Here is a 16,614-nt window from a genome sequence, read left to right as displayed (position 1 = left end):
CATGATGCCGGTTGATATTCAAGATGAAACATTTGTCGATGAATTGTGAAATGTTTCCAAAGTCAAGTTGAGGGGAAGGCATGCAATGTTCTCCCTGTCGTCACGTGAAATAAACTCTATGGTCAGCATAATGTCAAAGGAACAAAGGTGAGTACGTATCTGCATGTGTTTACATTAAGGCGTGCCCATAACGAATGACTGCCTATAGTCAGCTGGCACCTATCTCAATACATAGCGGTGTTAATGATTCAACCAATGTAAACTGCATTGGAGACGTCACTCCCGAGCCTTTCCCACCTCTGAGTAGTCAATAGGAAAAGAAGGCAAACCTGTGACCTGTGCTGAGATAACCAGTTCAACTCCACCTTTTATTTATACCAGTCAAACTTACTCAGGTTTCATTACAGCTTTTATTTACATATCAACTGTTGTTGTTTGTCAAGCAAAGCACAAAATTTGGATCTGAACATAATCCAACATAATCAATTTAGTAATTTTCTATACGAGCACCTATAGGCTCCTGACAGACCATCATTTGACGTTACTTTATATTTTTGACTGGGGCTTTGTTTTACAAGTCAATGGTTTGGAGTCATAATCAAGGTCTGTTCTGGAAAGTACTTTTGCAGAGCATGAACATGACTTGTGTTGTGCACTGAAAATGAGTAATATACTTACTTGCCAAGGAAAACCACTTTCATCGGAGTATGTGTACAACCTACATGTATGAAGTGGATATTGAGCTGGAAGGAATGTAGTGAAAATGTTCTACCTGACCTTTTAGGATTTCACAAAATTAAACCACAAGCTGAGTGATAGAACAACTTTTGAAGTTTTGAAGGAATGGACCTTCCAGTTATATCATTGATTTTTGTTGTTTTGTTGTTGTTTTTGGTTGTTTTTTTTTACTGCATTTTATGACCGTGAAATGGAAACTATAAAAAAAAAAGTAGTTTTACCTTATTTCAATTACAGTGGATAAAAGGTGTTAGGTTAATATTTTAGCCGTATGATGTTTTTGACTTTAGTCAATCAGACACCACAATCCATTTTGGGGTTTATCAGTGTGCTTTTGAGTTGTTTGTTTTTTAATGTGGGAATTTCATAAAATATGTCAAAACATGTCTGAGTGTACTTTTCTAAGAACACATTCAATTCATCAGTGAGTAATTACACAGAGATGCAGTCCAGTGGTGGACATTGCCATCGGGTTTGTCATGTATTGTAACTTGAAAAATTAATACCTAAAAGATCTATAAGCCTTTTTCGTGTAATACAGATATTAGATGTGGTAGGATTCATCTTTAGCAATATTTCCAAATGTGTGTTACAGCTACCGTGTAGGAACTTGTATTTTTTTAAGTTGTAGAAGACACAATTTGCAAACTGCCCAGTCTTCAATATGGGTACAGAAATATCAGTTGCTTGTTTCTCTGTGGGAACAGCAGGAACACAGACTGAAACTGATATTGTGACCCAAAATGATGTATTATCATTCATAAACACATACGCATTTGCTTTTTGCTTCATTTCATGAACGAAATCCATCCATATTTAATACTGCTTTGAGACCTCTGACTGGGAGCGACAGCAGAACGTTCACACGCAGCCAATCTGTCCAGAACAGAACAGTTAAAGGCGCGCGCGCACACACACACACACACACACACCCAGGCACACCTTTTGGTGTTCAGGCGTTTTGGAAGAGAGGAAGAAACTGAAGTACCTTGAGCACCGTCTAACGGGTGTGAATATGTGTCGTCGGTCTCTGTTCAGGGTTTATGTTCTATTCTGGGATCAAATCCTGTGACCGTGAACTGTATCGTGCAGCACAGAAGATGGATAGATAATTAATGCTAATTACTTATCTATTATTGTTTATTATTCTTTGCCAATATTCCTCCAAGCACAAAAATTCACTTCAGCATATATTTTGTGTTTTGTCTTTTTATTTCAACACCTGGACCTGGAATGGGAACAAAAAACAAATCCAGAGCTTTTGTGTGATGTCTGTGATTCCGATTCTGACACCTTTATTTATCCCACAAGTTCCCAGTTGTATATTCATATGCACTTGTTAACTCAATCTGTCGTGAGTTAACAAGTGACTCAGGCAAATGTCAGAACATAGGAAATCAATAAAACCAGAAAGTCAAGCATTTAACAAGACATCACAACACAAGACGGTGAAATGGAAAAAAAGCCAATAAATAAGACAAATGTAATATAGTTAAGATATTTATGGTAGTTGGAATTTAAAATGTTTTAAAATGAGTGTAGTCTGTGTTTAAAAGCTTTATGCCCGAGGGAATGAAGGACTTTGGGTACCTGACCACCCATTGTACCAGCAGGTACAGGAATAGGTTATAAAAGGCTTAAAAAAAAATAAAATAAAAAAATGGAGTACCGATAAGTAGAAACAAATTCAAGTACGTGATAACTAAACTTTTGGCCTAAAAGGATTTTTTTTTCTTATCATTTGGATAGACAAACTATTAAAATTGATAAAAGCACCAGAATTTGAAGTTTGAACAATAACAGAAACTTTTACTGAAGGTCAAAATTTAATTTGACCTGCACACATACTTTAATTTGTTTACTGTAAATATGAATTGCTAGGACACAAGAAGGATGCTCTATCCATCTCTATCGAAGAAACTTTCTTTGTGGGACAAATATGTTCCTGTGTTTATGTTTGTGTTGGTCGAATTGAAAGAGGAATGCTGATGGGATATGAAGCATTACCAGTTGCATGCTGTTGGATGAATAGTAAAACAAGACGCTCTTTTCAGTTCTTACAATTATAAGCCATGAACCTTCACCGCACGACAAAATGCACCATCTTTAAATTAAAGATTCAGGGGAAATCATCCGAGTTGACGTTTGGGGCTCGCTTGTGAATTTCCGATTTGACGATGAACAGCGCCCCCAAGTGGCCTGGATGTGGAACCGTGTGTTTTACGACAGTGGCGTAAATCAGAGCGGTCGTCCTCTGAGCAGCGGAGCCCCTCGGTCGCCCTTCAAACTGAACAGAAACACCGCTCCTCTTGGCTGAGACGCTCGTCCTCCTGAAGTCAACACCATGGCGGGGACACTCGCTCGTAAAGCCGTCGACCACCTGAAGAGCAAAGAGTTCAGGGACTATTTGACGAGGTTCGTGGTTTTCTGCACATTGACGCTAACGCAGCTAGCCGCTACTTCGTGTTGGCTAATGTTTACCAGCTCGCTTTATTTACTGCCCAGACCTGAGAATTGTTCAGTAATATACCAAAAAACAAACAAACAAAAAAACAACAACAGGTACGGTTATGCCAGAATGTCAGAAAAAGTGAGGTTGGTAGTTTGCTTTCTGGAGATCAGCAGTCATTCCTCTTGTCATTGAAGCTGCTATATGAGTTGTTACTCAATCACAAGGACTTTTATTATTAAGAATGCACTCGTGAAAATGTACTTTCCAATATTCAAAATATTCCAATTTCTTCATCTACGTTTGAATCGAATGTCCTAAAAGAGACACGGTGTATAAGAATTAATGTAATTTGTTAAGTCGTGTTGAGATTCGGCATTAATCATGTCTTAAAACTATAGATTTATCAGATAATGTGAAAAAGATGTGCAGTTCAATTCAAATTCGGGATGTACGCGGTAGTGATATACATGTCAATTGTACTTCAGTGCGAGTAAAATATTAACAGCATTCCAAAATATTTTTATGAATGCTAATTGCTGTCATCTGGGTAAGTGCTGTTATAGGATGGCCACTTGTTTTCTAAACAACCTTGCACCAAAAGGTGTTGTTTTTATGCAGAGTGAAACTGTGGTTCAATCTGTGTGCTTGTCAGTTTCAGCCTTCATGTCTAAAACATCTAAAACTAAATAGTTAACCTTGAGAGTATGCTCTTGCCCCTCAGAGGCCCTATTGTGAAAACTCCCAAAGGCACTTTCTTGTCTGCTGCGTGTCGAACTGTGGAAACTTTGTTCTGTCATTGAGCTGAAAGAAGTCATTCGATTGTTTATGAGACTCTGGCTAATGTTTACACGATGCCCTGGTTGTGTGTGTACTCCAGACAGATCAGCCACATTCCCTCGTTGAGATGGAAGTGGTAACTTTGAAGCAGTGATATAGGAAGGTGCTTTGTTTGCACATATGATGAATACGCTGGATCATCCACGTTGTCCCCCGATGACCTTTGTCCCGAATATGTAAACAATGCTTTAAAAGACAAATAATTGCACTGCAGACGTGAACGAGGAGTACGTTTTGAAGACTTTTAGACCCTTACAAATGTGTTCTGTGCGGCTTTGCCTGGGGGCTGCTTCGAGACGGCTACTAAAAGTCGGCCATATTTGTTATTATTTGTAAGATGGATATAAATCATCAGTTGAATCATTGGTGAATTAATCTGATTGAGGTGGTTGTGATTTCTGTTTGACTAATCTCCATACAACTTTTGTCTCTTCATGTTCTCCTCTTCTTCCATGTGGCACCAAAAAACTCCAAACCTCAAACATTCAACAGCACGGTAAGTCAACAAATGTTCTCTTTCTCTTTACGTCATTTGTCCCATCCAAGAGGCTTATTTATAAATTGCTGTTTTGAATACTTCTAGATGATTCCTATTTCTTTACCTAAATCACAACCCACCCCCACACACACACACTTTGACAACCACTGCTCTTTATCATATGTACCACTTTCAACTTCACACATACATTTACAATCGATATAAAACGCCTAATTTCTCTCTCTTTTTTGTGCAGCATTTCTGGGGTCCTGTGGCAAACTGGGGTCTTCCTATCGCCGCCATCACGGATATGAAGAAGAGCCCTGAAATTATCAGTGGCAGAATGACCTTTGGTAAGACATACATGTATCAGTACTCAGTCAGCGCTCCTGTCTTACATTTTTTGTGCTGTCATTTGTCCTTTTTACAGGAAAAAATAAATAGAGTTAAACAAATTTGCACTAAAAACTCCACCTGAGATTTGCATTTCAATTTAGTTGCAAATCTCAGGTCGACAGAGACAGAGGTGCACAATGTGTATGCAGTTATGCAGGTTATATATAAAAAGCCATTCTTGTATTTAAAATGTTTCCTGCTGTTTTTCCCCGCAGCTCTGTGCTGTTATTCACTCCTCTTCATGAGGTTTGCCTACAAGGTGCAGCCACGTAACTGGCTTCTGTTCGCCTGCCATTTGACCAACGAGTCGGCACAGCTCGTTCAGGGAAGTCGTCTCATCAAATACAAGTGAGAAACCATTTACGGTGCTTTTTTTTAAGTTCTTGTTCTTGTGAGACTCCAAAAAGTTCAACAGATTTGTAAAATCACACTTAAAAATGAAACATCTGTGATTAGAATTTGCATAATGAATTCTATATGTTGTACTTGCTCTTGCGTGTTATTTGCTTTCACAAACTATCTCTGTTTATTTTGGCTTGTTATGTGTTGACGAGGAGGTTTCTCCAATACCATTGTCTATTTAGCTACCGTAATTTCCCGCTACTTTTATCACGTGTGTGCCGGAATTTTGAGCACTATGAAAGAAAGATTTGCAAGGAATGGATGAAAATATGAGCAAACCCTGTATTCCTGCCCTGTTACAATGTGGATACCTGCAGCTTATAGTCAAGTGCAGCCTACATATGTATTTTTGTGAGTTCGGCTTATATTCAGGTGCACTCAATAGTCTGGAAAATACGGTATTTTAGCACTTGGTGAATGAGAAAAAAACGATTACATCGCAATGGAACTTCTGTCAACTCATTCTTGTTATTTGTAACTGTTTATTTTGTTTATTCTGACTGTTTGTTTGTTATTTCAGCCTCGAGAAAAAGGGAAAATCTTCATAAAGAAGCCAAAAGCTGAGTTGCGCCGTGCTGCAATAACCGCGAACCTGGATATCGGCTCTCGTGCACCTAAACATCAAATCCAATCAGTAATGCACTTAGGAAATTCTTACCCTGATGTTACCAAGATAGTCAACTCGTGAAATTTTAGTCACTTTACTACGCAGACAGACGAAAGTTTCTTATTAAAGTCAGGACTACTGCAGTGATTTAGTTTTAGATCTTAGCCACATTTGAAGTGACACACCAGACTGCAAACTGAAGGTTCAGTCTGCAGGCCAGAGTGACAGTTTGTTACCTTGCACAAAGGATCCACCACTTGCTGTTACACACTTTCAGACGAACTTCATCCTATCATGCGATTTAGTTTTAGTTTTATTTTTGTTATTCAATTTCCAAGTCGTGACCTGCTCGGAAAATGAAATAAAATGACAGTTCAGCTTGTGCAGAAAGGTTCATGCTGTCATCACTGGCAACAGACTTGTCCATTAACCTATCCATGAACACAAGAGAAAGCAGCTCAGTTTTCGGTTTCAGTGTAGGAGGTTTAGTGCAATGCTGTACAATGTCTGTACAACTGATGATCTTGAATACATAACTGATAATTTTTTTTAAATTAAACGTCATCTCACATTGTAAAGATTCTGTTGAGACCTGAGACTGTTCAGAAGGTTTCAATCATGAGTAGACAAGCTGCTTCTGTCAGTGCTGACCAAACGTGGACTTTGTGTTGTTGTCATTCACTTTAATTTATTGTCACTGTATAATTGACATTATTTCCCCCAATAAATGTTTTGATTCTTTGGGTTTATTAAAATAAACGGGCTTTAAAAACACGCCTTTTCACAGTGTCTTCATGGTTTCTCTAAAGTTCAGTTTTAACACCTGCAGTTTTCATGTGATCCCTGTTATTAAGGTCAAGCATCTTTCCACCTTTACAGTGTAATATACATGTAATCATTGAGGTCAATCTCATGTTTTCACTCGTAATAGTGAGGGAATGTTTTTAAACAAACACTTTTTATTTCCTAGTTTTGGAGCTATGCATCTTTCTTTTCTTTTTTTTTTTTTTTTAGCTTTGTTTCACTCATGAAAATAAATAGAAAATCAATCTCTGAACTTCCAGTAAGCTCAGAGAAGCAAATTGGATGTCATAGCGAGGTATCATTTGTGCATCACGATGAGAAACAGTATTTCCAATTGCTGCTCTCTTGACAGCAGTTTATGTGAAAACAGTTTCACTTCATTTGTCAAGCTGACTGAGATGATGGACATCATTCCTGCCTAATATAACCACAGATTTAAAAAAAAACAAAAATCATGTACTTCAAAAAGATGTTTTGAAGGAACTGAAACATGAAGACAACTCTTGTTTGAGTTGCATTTTATTGTCAAATACACTTGGGGTGTTGGAACTTGTTAAAACTGCACCTCTGTGTAGATATATTTAATTTTCAGTGATAAGACTATTAGCATGGATATAATACACTTTGGGTGTCAAATACGAGGTCAACTGGAAACATTTGGCTGATAAAAACGGTTCGATCTGGCCCATAGAACAATAAAAATAAAAAAGTTGCCGCTCTTCTTTATTTTTTCCTGGGAAACAATCCAGCTTTTACCAACATTAGTCTGATTAGACACAAAGGACGCCATTGAAAACAAAGGAACAATTGGGAGTTGTTGGTGTCATGATGCCTTCTGAACTAAGGTGGATGAAATCGCTTGTTTTAAGAAGCTCGGTTACTGATACCTGGCAACCTCAAGGTTGCCAGGTATCGCCTAGCTATACGCAGCTGCCAGCTGGGCGGTGATGAGAAGAAGACCAACATGGCGTCCCTCGGCAGTGATGAGTGGAGAGCCGTTTGCGACAAATTCTCCAACGCCCTCAACCTGACCGACATGGAGTCACGAAATGATCCGGAGAACGACCCGTTCCGCTCCAAGTACAAGGCCAGGGAGCTCCTCAGAGAGATTTACTGCTCTCTGAAGAGCTTTGAAGCGGGGGACGGCGAGGAGGACAGCCGGGCGGAGAGCAGCGAGCAGCGGCCGCCCGAGGAGCCGTTGGACGGGCAGACGGAGGACGTCTTCGGCCGGGGCTTCAGCGGGGACTCCGCAGCCGGGCTGCGGGCCGCCAAGCTCGGGGCTGTGGAGTACTACCTGGGCGTGAACCATGTGGAGACCGAGGAGCTGTCAGCCGGCCAGGAGCATCTGCTGAACTGCATGAAGCAGCTGGAGAGATGCAGAGCGTCGACGGAGAACGTGTCGCTGTATATCCATGTCCGGGTAATGCTGCCTGCCGTCACTCTGTAATGATGCACGTTTGACTGGTAGTTCTCCTCCATCCAGCTGCTGACACTGCAGATTAAGTCTAAAATCTCACGCAACACTTGTAATTTAAAGAGTACCTTCAGCCCCCAAAACATTATTGAACAATTCCATTTTAAACATCGCAGATCATTGTTTGCTCATCTTTCTATAGATCTGCGTGGAGTCTACACCTATCTCCATTTAGTTCATCCCTGTGGATCATTCAGTGTGATCATAATGAATCATTGTTCATAGATCTGGTTACAGATGTGCAGTAGTCCCTTCTTTCACAAATGGCTTCACTGTTTCAAGACATCAGCTGATGCAGATCATCTGAGGCTCATGTGTTGACCCCCCCTCTGTGTTCTCAGAACCAGCTCGGCATCCTTTGGGCCGGCCGGGATGAGACGGAGATGGCTCAGGGATTTCTTGAATCTGCTGAATCCATCTACCAACGTTACATGAAAGAGGTAAGGCTGGTTTTGTTGTGCCCCCGACTTGCTTGATTGGTTTTCTTTAAATACTTATGATGTCGGGGTGAGTGTTGTTGCCTCACGACATCTCAAACTTGAGAAATCGCCTTTCTGTAAGTAGTTTGCTTGTTCTACAACTCTCTCCTGCCTCGAGATGCACCAGACCTTGAGGCAACACTTGTGTTGGATAAGCTGCAAGTGATAAATTGAGTACAGATCCATGGAGGGATGCTTTCAGCCCGGCGATGCGAAGTGTCATTAACATCACCCTTGTTTCAAGTGGCGTCATATCAATAATTAAAATGCAATTGCAGCAATGGAAAACTATTTTACGTGAGGCATTGTCTCGCCAACTATTGGTGCGGTGTCAATTAAGTTTGAGAACTCGCATCTCTGAGAACATTTAGCAAACGGGTCTGAGAGAGTCGTAAAGATGACAGACTTGGTTTGGGATACTGTGATTTAAAGTTTCTGCTTTAACTAGATGCTGCAAACTTTCTTCGCAAACAGCTGGAACAAGTAGCAGCTTTAGTGAAATCTCTGTGATATGTTCTGCCGTCTCTTCAGCTCTCTGGTCTTTCAATCTTCTGAAAGAAAGCTTCGCTTTCAACAATGCAGTGTCCACCTCCACTGCATTGTTGTGGATCTGATTCGTGTGACTGTGCTGGTCGCCATTGAGGTCAACAATGATTCCTTTGATGAGAAGTCGGAGCTCTGCATTGTTTCATGTCTCCTTTTAAAAAAAGAAAATCTCTATATATTCGTCTTTCGAGAAAATTATTATGTCACTACAATTTTGACATTTTCTGACTGTTTCATTGTGAAACTTTGCTTTGTTTAGGATGTCTTACTATCATCTTGTTTAGAAGAAATACAAACGCAGCACATTGATTGATTGATGCATTTTCTCCCTTGGTTAGTGACAATCCCTCCCAAAATTGAGTTGACAAAGTTCTAGGATTAAAAAATGATCTCCAAGCATCTGGTACTCGGATTGCTTTGTCTCAGAGCGCCCATCTTATTATTCGACTACAAGTTGTTTGCAATTATTTTCCAACAGCAGGACAATAAGAAAAATCAATCTTTAAAAAAAACTAACTGATCCACTACTGAAACATCAACACACTCATGCATACAATAAATCAAGGCTCGTCACTACTGAACCTTTTTAAAGAGGCACTTCATCATTCACACAGGAACATACATACAACATAGGAACATAGGAAGTATAAACCACCAAGGTCAAATGTTTCAGGTGAGCTGTGTTGTCACTGCGCAAGACGAAATGACAGTCAGTTTAAACTACAATGAGCAATCTGTCTTTGTGATTTTGTCTTAGGACGGGACTCCTCCCACGGATATGACCGAGTACTTCACTGTTGAGGAAAAGCTGATAACGCATCAGGAAAGGACCAAGAGGTGACGCGTCAACTAATATATCTTCATGCGAGATGTTTACGGTCACACATTTTCTTGATATGATTACATTTGCGGTTAACTTTCAGTTTACCTTCTTTGCTATTTATTCTGTGCGGTTTTTTTGGTGTGGCGCTATGCTACGAGAATTTCTCTCTGTAGTTATTAATAACGTATTTCTCTATTCTATTCTATTCTATTCTATTCCTTCACCCGTGCCAGGTTTGAGTTGGCCTTTATACACACCATGTACTATCTTGCACAAGTTTATAAAAGCCTGGGTGAGTACGAGATTTTATAGTGTCTCATTTTTATATTAAGTCTAAAAAAAAAAACTAAACAAAAGCTTAGTGAGATAATACTACTGCTTTACTTCTTAACTTCTTTGATCCACAGTTATTCTAACGTTAATACGCCGATTCGTGTGTTGCCTTCCAGGTCAGACTGAGCGTGCAGCCACCTACTGCCACAGCACCCTGCAGAGACAGCTACAACTAAATCAGTTCAATCCAATGGAGTGGGCTTTAAACGCCGCCACACTATCGCAATATTATATCACCAAGGTATGAGCTTTGAATTGAACAACTAATTTATTTCCTAAACTTTCACAGAATTGTGTGAACTGAATGTCTCGGTGAAAGGAATACAGGCTGCAAATTGTTTTAAGGGGTTCACCACCGCCCGTGAAGTCCAACATGGGAACTCCTTCCAAATGGATTGATTCTTTCTTTTTAATGCATCGCACAGGATGAGAGGCCACAAAAATTGGAATTTGTCCTGTTGGACAAGAGGGTCGCATCCATGTGTCTTAAAGTTGCAGGCAGTAAATCCTTAATCTCTAAACTTGTGTTTGGCCTTCATGGGGGCAATTTGGTGAAATCCTGGAAAGTGGTAATTGGAAAGAAAATGGTACAGATATTTGGAATTCTGTGTTCATGTGTGTGTGTGTGTTCTTCAGGGTCGGTTCATGGAGGGCAGACATTGCCTCTCGGCGGCTACGGTCATATCAGGTCTGGCAGGAGAGGCTCCATCTGAAGCTGCAGCACAGGAGAGTGAGTGTCTGCAAAGCATTTCATCGGTTGTGCGTCTCCAAACAGTTGCGCTCAGAGTTGACTTTTCTTTTCCTTTCTTTTTTTTTCACCCTGAATTCTCGTATTCAGGTAATGCGGAGAACGAGCGCCGAGAACAGCTTAGACAGAAGAGAGCAGAGATCGCAAGATGTTGGATTAAATATTGTCTCAACCTCCTGGAAGATGCTAAGAAGCAGCTGGAGGTACGGCTTAGTTTTTCTTTCTGCACAGACGTCAGCTCTAAACTCTATGAGTGCTTCTCTGATAATTATACAATTAGGAATTTCATTTTTCACATCCTCTGTTTGAAACACTGAAACCTTCATATATTGTAGATTTATGACAAAAAAATTGGAATATTGCTGTCTTTGTTTTATTTTTTATGAATTCAAGTCATGAAAAATACAAATGTTTATTTCCATTAAAATTCAAGAAATGGTTGAAACTTTACGGATTCTAGACGTGTAGCGAAAACTGACAACGGTCTAACGGTTTAAAGGACAACATTGGGAAGCTGGATGCTGATCGTCAAGATGAGATGAAAAGAGCAAGACGACAACAGGAGGAGGAGGAAGAGAAGGGGAGAAAGAGTGCTCTGCTTTTTGGCTCTGAAGATACCTTCGACTCAATTGCAAGTGTGGAAGAAAAGGTCTGTCGGTTGTTTGATTCTCTTTCTGCTGCCAACAATGCTGAATATTGTCATTTTAAAGTTCGTCCTTGTTATTCTATTTGCTAATAAATATTATCCCTGACAGTTACAATAGATATCACTCTGATGTCACCAGTTCATTAACAAAAACATTGTCTGGGAATGATGCAGGAACAACACATAGATGTCATAACAGCACTACTTTCCATTGTTTGGGACAAATTCTGGCTGTATTATCTCACCATTAGAGGGCGCCAATCCTCCAGATTAGTACTTGAGTCAGAGGCGCGTTATCAGGCTTTGTGTTTTTCAGGTGATGTGTTTGTTCCCTCTGGATTTCACCGAGGCCAGAGCTGTGTTTCTGGTGGGACAGAACTATGTGACACAGGTGTGCAACACATACTGATCATGGTCAACACACACACACAGAGCACTACAAGCTTGTCTTCTTAGGTTTCCATTACATTTAGTTTCTTAAAATGCCCGATATAATAACTTAAATCTGAGTTAAAATCCATTTATTGGATCCATTTATATACATAATGAGAGAAGAACAGGAAATCCACAGCAAAAAGCCATTGGATTTTTTTATTTGTCCTCTTGTGCAATTCTTTCACTATGGTGGCAGATAATGTAGTTTATAGTGAACAACCTAACATTGCTCCAGACAGAGAAAGGAAAAAACTTACCCGAGAAAGTAAAGCAGTATTTGTTATTTTTCTTTTTTAATGTTTTGAATGAAATATATTTGAATACATTTGTTAGTATATGCCTACAATGTATTATTTCCAATTGTATTATAACCTTTATGGAGTGAGTTCAACTGCCATTACATCCAGTGAGATGGGCTGAGCCAATATTTGTTCCTCATGTTACTCAGAAGGAGCCAATAAGCTGCTATACAAAGTCATAACATCGCATTTGAATAGTTATTGTGGGGGGGGGAAACAATTCTCAACCAGCTGCTGAAATACATTTGTGTCCAGCTGTATGTATGGTCAACGATATGATACTTCATTCTTTCCCTCTCACTAAGGCCAAGGAGTACTTTCAGATGGATGGATACGTGACCGACCATGTCGAGATTTTGCAGGATCACAGTGCTCTGTTTCGGATCCTGGCTTTCTTCGAAGAAGATCCAGAGCGATGCTGCAAAATGCACAAACGAAGAGTGGACATGTTGGAACCAATCTGCAATGGTACCCAGTTCTGAAGTTGGAATTGTCGTTCTGTCCGTTTACACAAGATGCATTTCTGTAGAACAGTCAGAGAAAAGGACTCACTGACACTCTTTTTTTCTTTCAGACCTGAACTCCCAGTACTACCTAATGATCCGCAGGCAGATGATGTTTGAGTTGGCCGAGACCTATAACGAAATGATGGACTTGAAACTGACGGTGGCCAACAGACAAGCAGATACGCAAACTTTAGACAACCACACCATCAAGAAATTCAACCACCTCTGCTCGGCTTCTGCAAAGTGAGCGGACGGTTTGCTTCTTGAGTCACCCCTGAATGTTTCTGCACCCCGACGTTGGTCGCTAAGTAACGGTCCTCCGCCCTCCAGGTACTACCAGATGTTCCTGGACTCCCTTTGTTGTCCCGAAGGAAAGTTTCCAGAGCATCTGGAGGACGAGGTGCTCAGACCAGTTCTGGTGGCTCGCTTCAGATTGGCCAGACTCCACAGCCGGCTGATGACGTCGTCACCCTCTGTTCAGATCGACAACCTCAACAAGTCCCTGGAAAACTACAAGTATGAATTGATCTTGTTGTATTCCATTCCATTCCATATACTTTCTGCCAAACTCCTGAAAGTGACAGCAATTAACATCAAGGCCAATGAATGATCCATTGAGCAAAATGGCTTCCTTGACGGAATAAGTAACTGACGCGCTCGTCTTCCCCCCCCCCCCCCCCCCCCGTTGTCCAGGTACGTGGTGCAGTACTGCGAGTCCCATCCTGAAGCAGCAGGCACCGTGGAGACGGAGCTGGAGCTGAGCACTGAGATGGCCGGCCTCCTTCCCCTCAAAATCAACCGAATCAAAGCGAAGATGGCGATAAACAACTGAGCAGTGTCACATTTCACCGACTGCGTCACGACTTGTGTTAAATCCATCTAACAGAGCCAATATATCTACATTTATAGTCTTTGGACATTCAACTAATTCAATCTAACTGACTGACTCATGTTCAGACTGTACTACAGATTGTTTAGGGGTGAGCATGCTTATTTCACAAGACTGCTTCAATTACTACTGGCTGTACATGTGTTCTGTCTTATGAGTGTTCAATTCAGTGCTCAGTTCACGTTCTTCTTCTCTGATCCCAGTCTTGATTCTTGTTTTTGTAGTGTTAATCATATTGGTTTTCATTTATTGTGGCTTTATTTTATATAAAGCACTCCAGGCTCCTAAAATGCATCTTCAGTGACTTTACGTGTCCAATGATCACTAATAACTTTGTGGCCGAAATAACCTTAGTCTAGTATGTAGATGCATAATGTGCATGTTATGAGCTGCATCTGAAGAAACTGTGTGGTTTCCATTCCATCATAAAGGATATCAACTGTTTTATGCAAACTCTATATGACAATTAAACCAGTGAAGAAGGTTGGTTGTGCCACAATACCAATATGTGCAATTTTTTATTTTTTATTTTTTGGTGAGTGGACAGGGAATGCCTCTAGTGGTATTTGTCCACATGACAGAAATGTGATGTTGATTTTGACTGCAGCACTTCACTCAGTGGAAGGCTGAAAGTTTGTCAGCATTGGACACGTTGGTGTATATATGGGATCTGTTTCCCACATTATTACGTCTATAACTGTCTCTAATAAAATAAATAATACCTTTAGTGACTGAGCACTTATTGTTCCCACATCGAACTTACTGAGTAGCGTCAGATTGTCGTCATATTAGATTTTTAAAAATTGATTAACATCAACGCCACATAAAACTGCACGTTGACTGATTAAATACTGCAGACATGCAGTGTCAATCTTAACCACTGTGGGAAACTTGTGCCATTTTTCCATCAATTAAACCACCAGCCTATCCCTACATTCTCCTCCTAAACTTAACTTTTCCAGTGTAGTGTGTCACAAAACGGAAATAGTCCCACGTTCACCTTCAAACCTACAGCTACTTTTGAGTGCAGCGCATCCTCAGACATTTGTAAATTGCTCCGCAGGAGAATTTATTTTCCAGCCTATCAGATGTGTGGTTGAGGGGTTGAGTTATTTGTCATCATCAGTTCTTCCTATTCGGCTTCCGCGGTGGACGGGCTGCACTACCTGGATGAGAGGCCACTGAGAAAGAAAACAAAATCACAAAAGGAGTGCATGTGGTCTGACGCCATGTTGGATTGGTCATATGTGCAAAGTAGCTCATTAAAACACCATTACACATCACACTGTTACCTGTTCCCAAGATACAATTAGAAAAATGTATATAGTTTTTGAGTGTAGTCCTGTTAAGTGAACTTCAGTTAACTGGGAATATTCATAAATGTTTTGATTAACATGTTTTCGTAACAGGAAACTATTACTTCATGCAAAATCTTGTGCCTTTTCTGATGCATCGACAATTTCCACTACCGGTAATGTTATTCAGCTTTGCTTTGTACTTCCCCAAGTGATTGTTGTGGAGGTTTGAAGCTGTGACATTGCAAAACCACAATATCTTGTATAGAGTGCACACCTGGATAGCCTGTTCTCAATATTGATTTTTTTTCCCATTATACATGATCACCCTAAACCTCTGTTCATCCTGAAATGAACTCAGTGAAATCAGAGGAAGATGACAAATCAAGGGAAAACATGAAGAAATGATTCATATGGGAAGTGGATTGCGACAGGGGGTGGTCATTTCAAGACTTTCAGAGAAGTGACATAAATCTATTCCAAATAATGATAAATGCAAAAAAAAAAAAAAAATGCCACCGCTAAGCATTTTTAAAACTGCTGAGTTAGGTGAAATCATCCTGCTATGTTTTTGTGTGTCTGTGTGCATTTGCTATATTTCTGTATAAAAGTGTTTGTCTGTGCCGCTTTAACCTCTGGTTCCTCACACAATAGTCAGGGTGGGAATGTAAACCAAGATGATTGTAATAGGCTGATTTTTAAATTTTAAATTTTTATAGATAGTGTAAGAGACGAGCAGTAGCAAGAAAATCAACATAGGCTTTAATATAGAAGATATATTATTAGTTTGTAATGGTTTGCATGAGATACATTATTATGCGTCATGGGGAAGATAAGCTGTGTGTGAAGTGGTGGGTTTCAGTAGGTTTTTGTGCCACATAAAGATGTCATTCACAACGTTGGTGCGTGTGTGTGTGTGTGTGTGTGTGTGTGTGTGTGTGTGTGTGTGTGTGTGTGTGTGTGTGTGTGTGTGTGCAGATACAAGATTGGGCAGGGTCATGTGTCATTTCCTGAAGGAAAACGATAGCAAATGATGTTACCACTTCCTGCATGCTTCAGATTAAAGTGTCAGCTGAAACAAACTGTTCACTCACTCTGCGTTTTTGTCTCATTCTGTCCGACGGCCATGAGAAAATGGTAAGAGGGAAACAAAATAAACGCAGAAAGAGCGAGAGAAGTCCTATGAAGAGCAGCCAAAGAAAAGGATGAGTGAGACGCCTCTCTCATCATTTGATCAACAAGGATCTGAGAGTCCTGGCAATAAATAAGAGCACCCTGCTATGCAGATCACTACACATTAAAATGTTCTCAAAACAATCATTGGAAACATAAACCAGTATCTCATGCACACTGTTGTCCTGTGCAAGTGGGTTTCCGTGCATGATTTTGCAGAGAATCTGGCTTTCATTCAGAATTTGTCTCAATGA

General features: G+C 40.2%; 2 protein-coding genes across 2 annotated transcripts; both read left to right on the top strand.

The window, feature by feature from the left end:
- Positions 1–2,967: 2,967 nt before the first annotated feature.
- Positions 2,968–6,684, top strand: mpc1 (mitochondrial pyruvate carrier 1). Its single transcript, XM_080513979.1, has 4 exons — positions 2,968–3,157; positions 4,762–4,858; positions 5,117–5,249; positions 5,824–6,684. Exons 1-4 carry the CDS (start codon positions 3,083–3,085, stop codon positions 5,849–5,851), a joined length of 333 nt encoding a protein of 110 aa, XP_080370105.1. The 5' UTR covers positions 2,968–3,082; the 3' UTR covers positions 5,852–6,684.
- Positions 6,685–7,666: 982 nt separating this feature from the next.
- On the top strand, positions 7,667–14,619 carry kifbp (kinesin family binding protein). The gene is made up of 13 exons (XM_080501046.1): positions 7,667–8,134; positions 8,530–8,628; positions 9,971–10,050; positions 10,270–10,328; positions 10,486–10,610; positions 11,006–11,099; positions 11,208–11,320; positions 11,617–11,766; positions 12,080–12,154; positions 12,803–12,965; positions 13,072–13,246; positions 13,334–13,519; positions 13,697–14,619. The coding sequence occupies exons 1-13, from the start codon at positions 7,679–7,681 to the stop codon at positions 13,833–13,835; spliced, it is 1,914 nt and encodes a 637-aa protein (XP_080357172.1). The 5' UTR covers positions 7,667–7,678; the 3' UTR covers positions 13,836–14,619.
- Positions 14,620–16,614: the final 1,995 nt, after the last annotated feature.

This window comes from Blennius ocellaris, assembly GCF_963422515.1.
Source record: "Blennius ocellaris genome assembly, chromosome: 1".
Classification (NCBI taxonomy): Eukaryota; Metazoa; Chordata; class Actinopteri; order Blenniiformes; family Blenniidae; genus Blennius; species Blennius ocellaris.
The sequence above is the reverse complement of the archived record's forward strand: the minus strand, read 5'-3'. Positions and strand labels throughout refer to the sequence as shown.

Excerpts from the sequence above, each read along its gene's own strand:
- mpc1 (XM_080513979.1), top strand. The coding sequence starts at position 3,083 with ATGGCGGGGACACTCGCTCGTAAAGCCGTCGACCACCTGAAGAGCAAA. Across the intron at positions 3,158-4,761 it reads GGGACTATTTGACGAGGTTC|CATTTCTGGGGTCCTGTGGC; the intron begins GTGGTTTTCTGC and ends TTTTTTGTGCAG. Across the intron at positions 4,859-5,116 it reads CAGTGGCAGAATGACCTTTG|CTCTGTGCTGTTATTCACTC; the intron begins GTAAGACATACA and ends TTTTCCCCGCAG.
- kifbp (XM_080501046.1), top strand. The coding sequence starts at position 7,679 with ATGGCGTCCCTCGGCAGTGATGAGTGGAGAGCCGTTTGCGACAAATTC. Across the intron at positions 8,135-8,529 it reads CGCTGTATATCCATGTCCGG|AACCAGCTCGGCATCCTTTG; the intron begins GTAATGCTGCCT and ends CTGTGTTCTCAG. Across the intron at positions 13,520-13,696 it reads AAGTCCCTGGAAAACTACAA|GTACGTGGTGCAGTACTGCG; the intron begins GTATGAATTGAT and ends CCCGTTGTCCAG.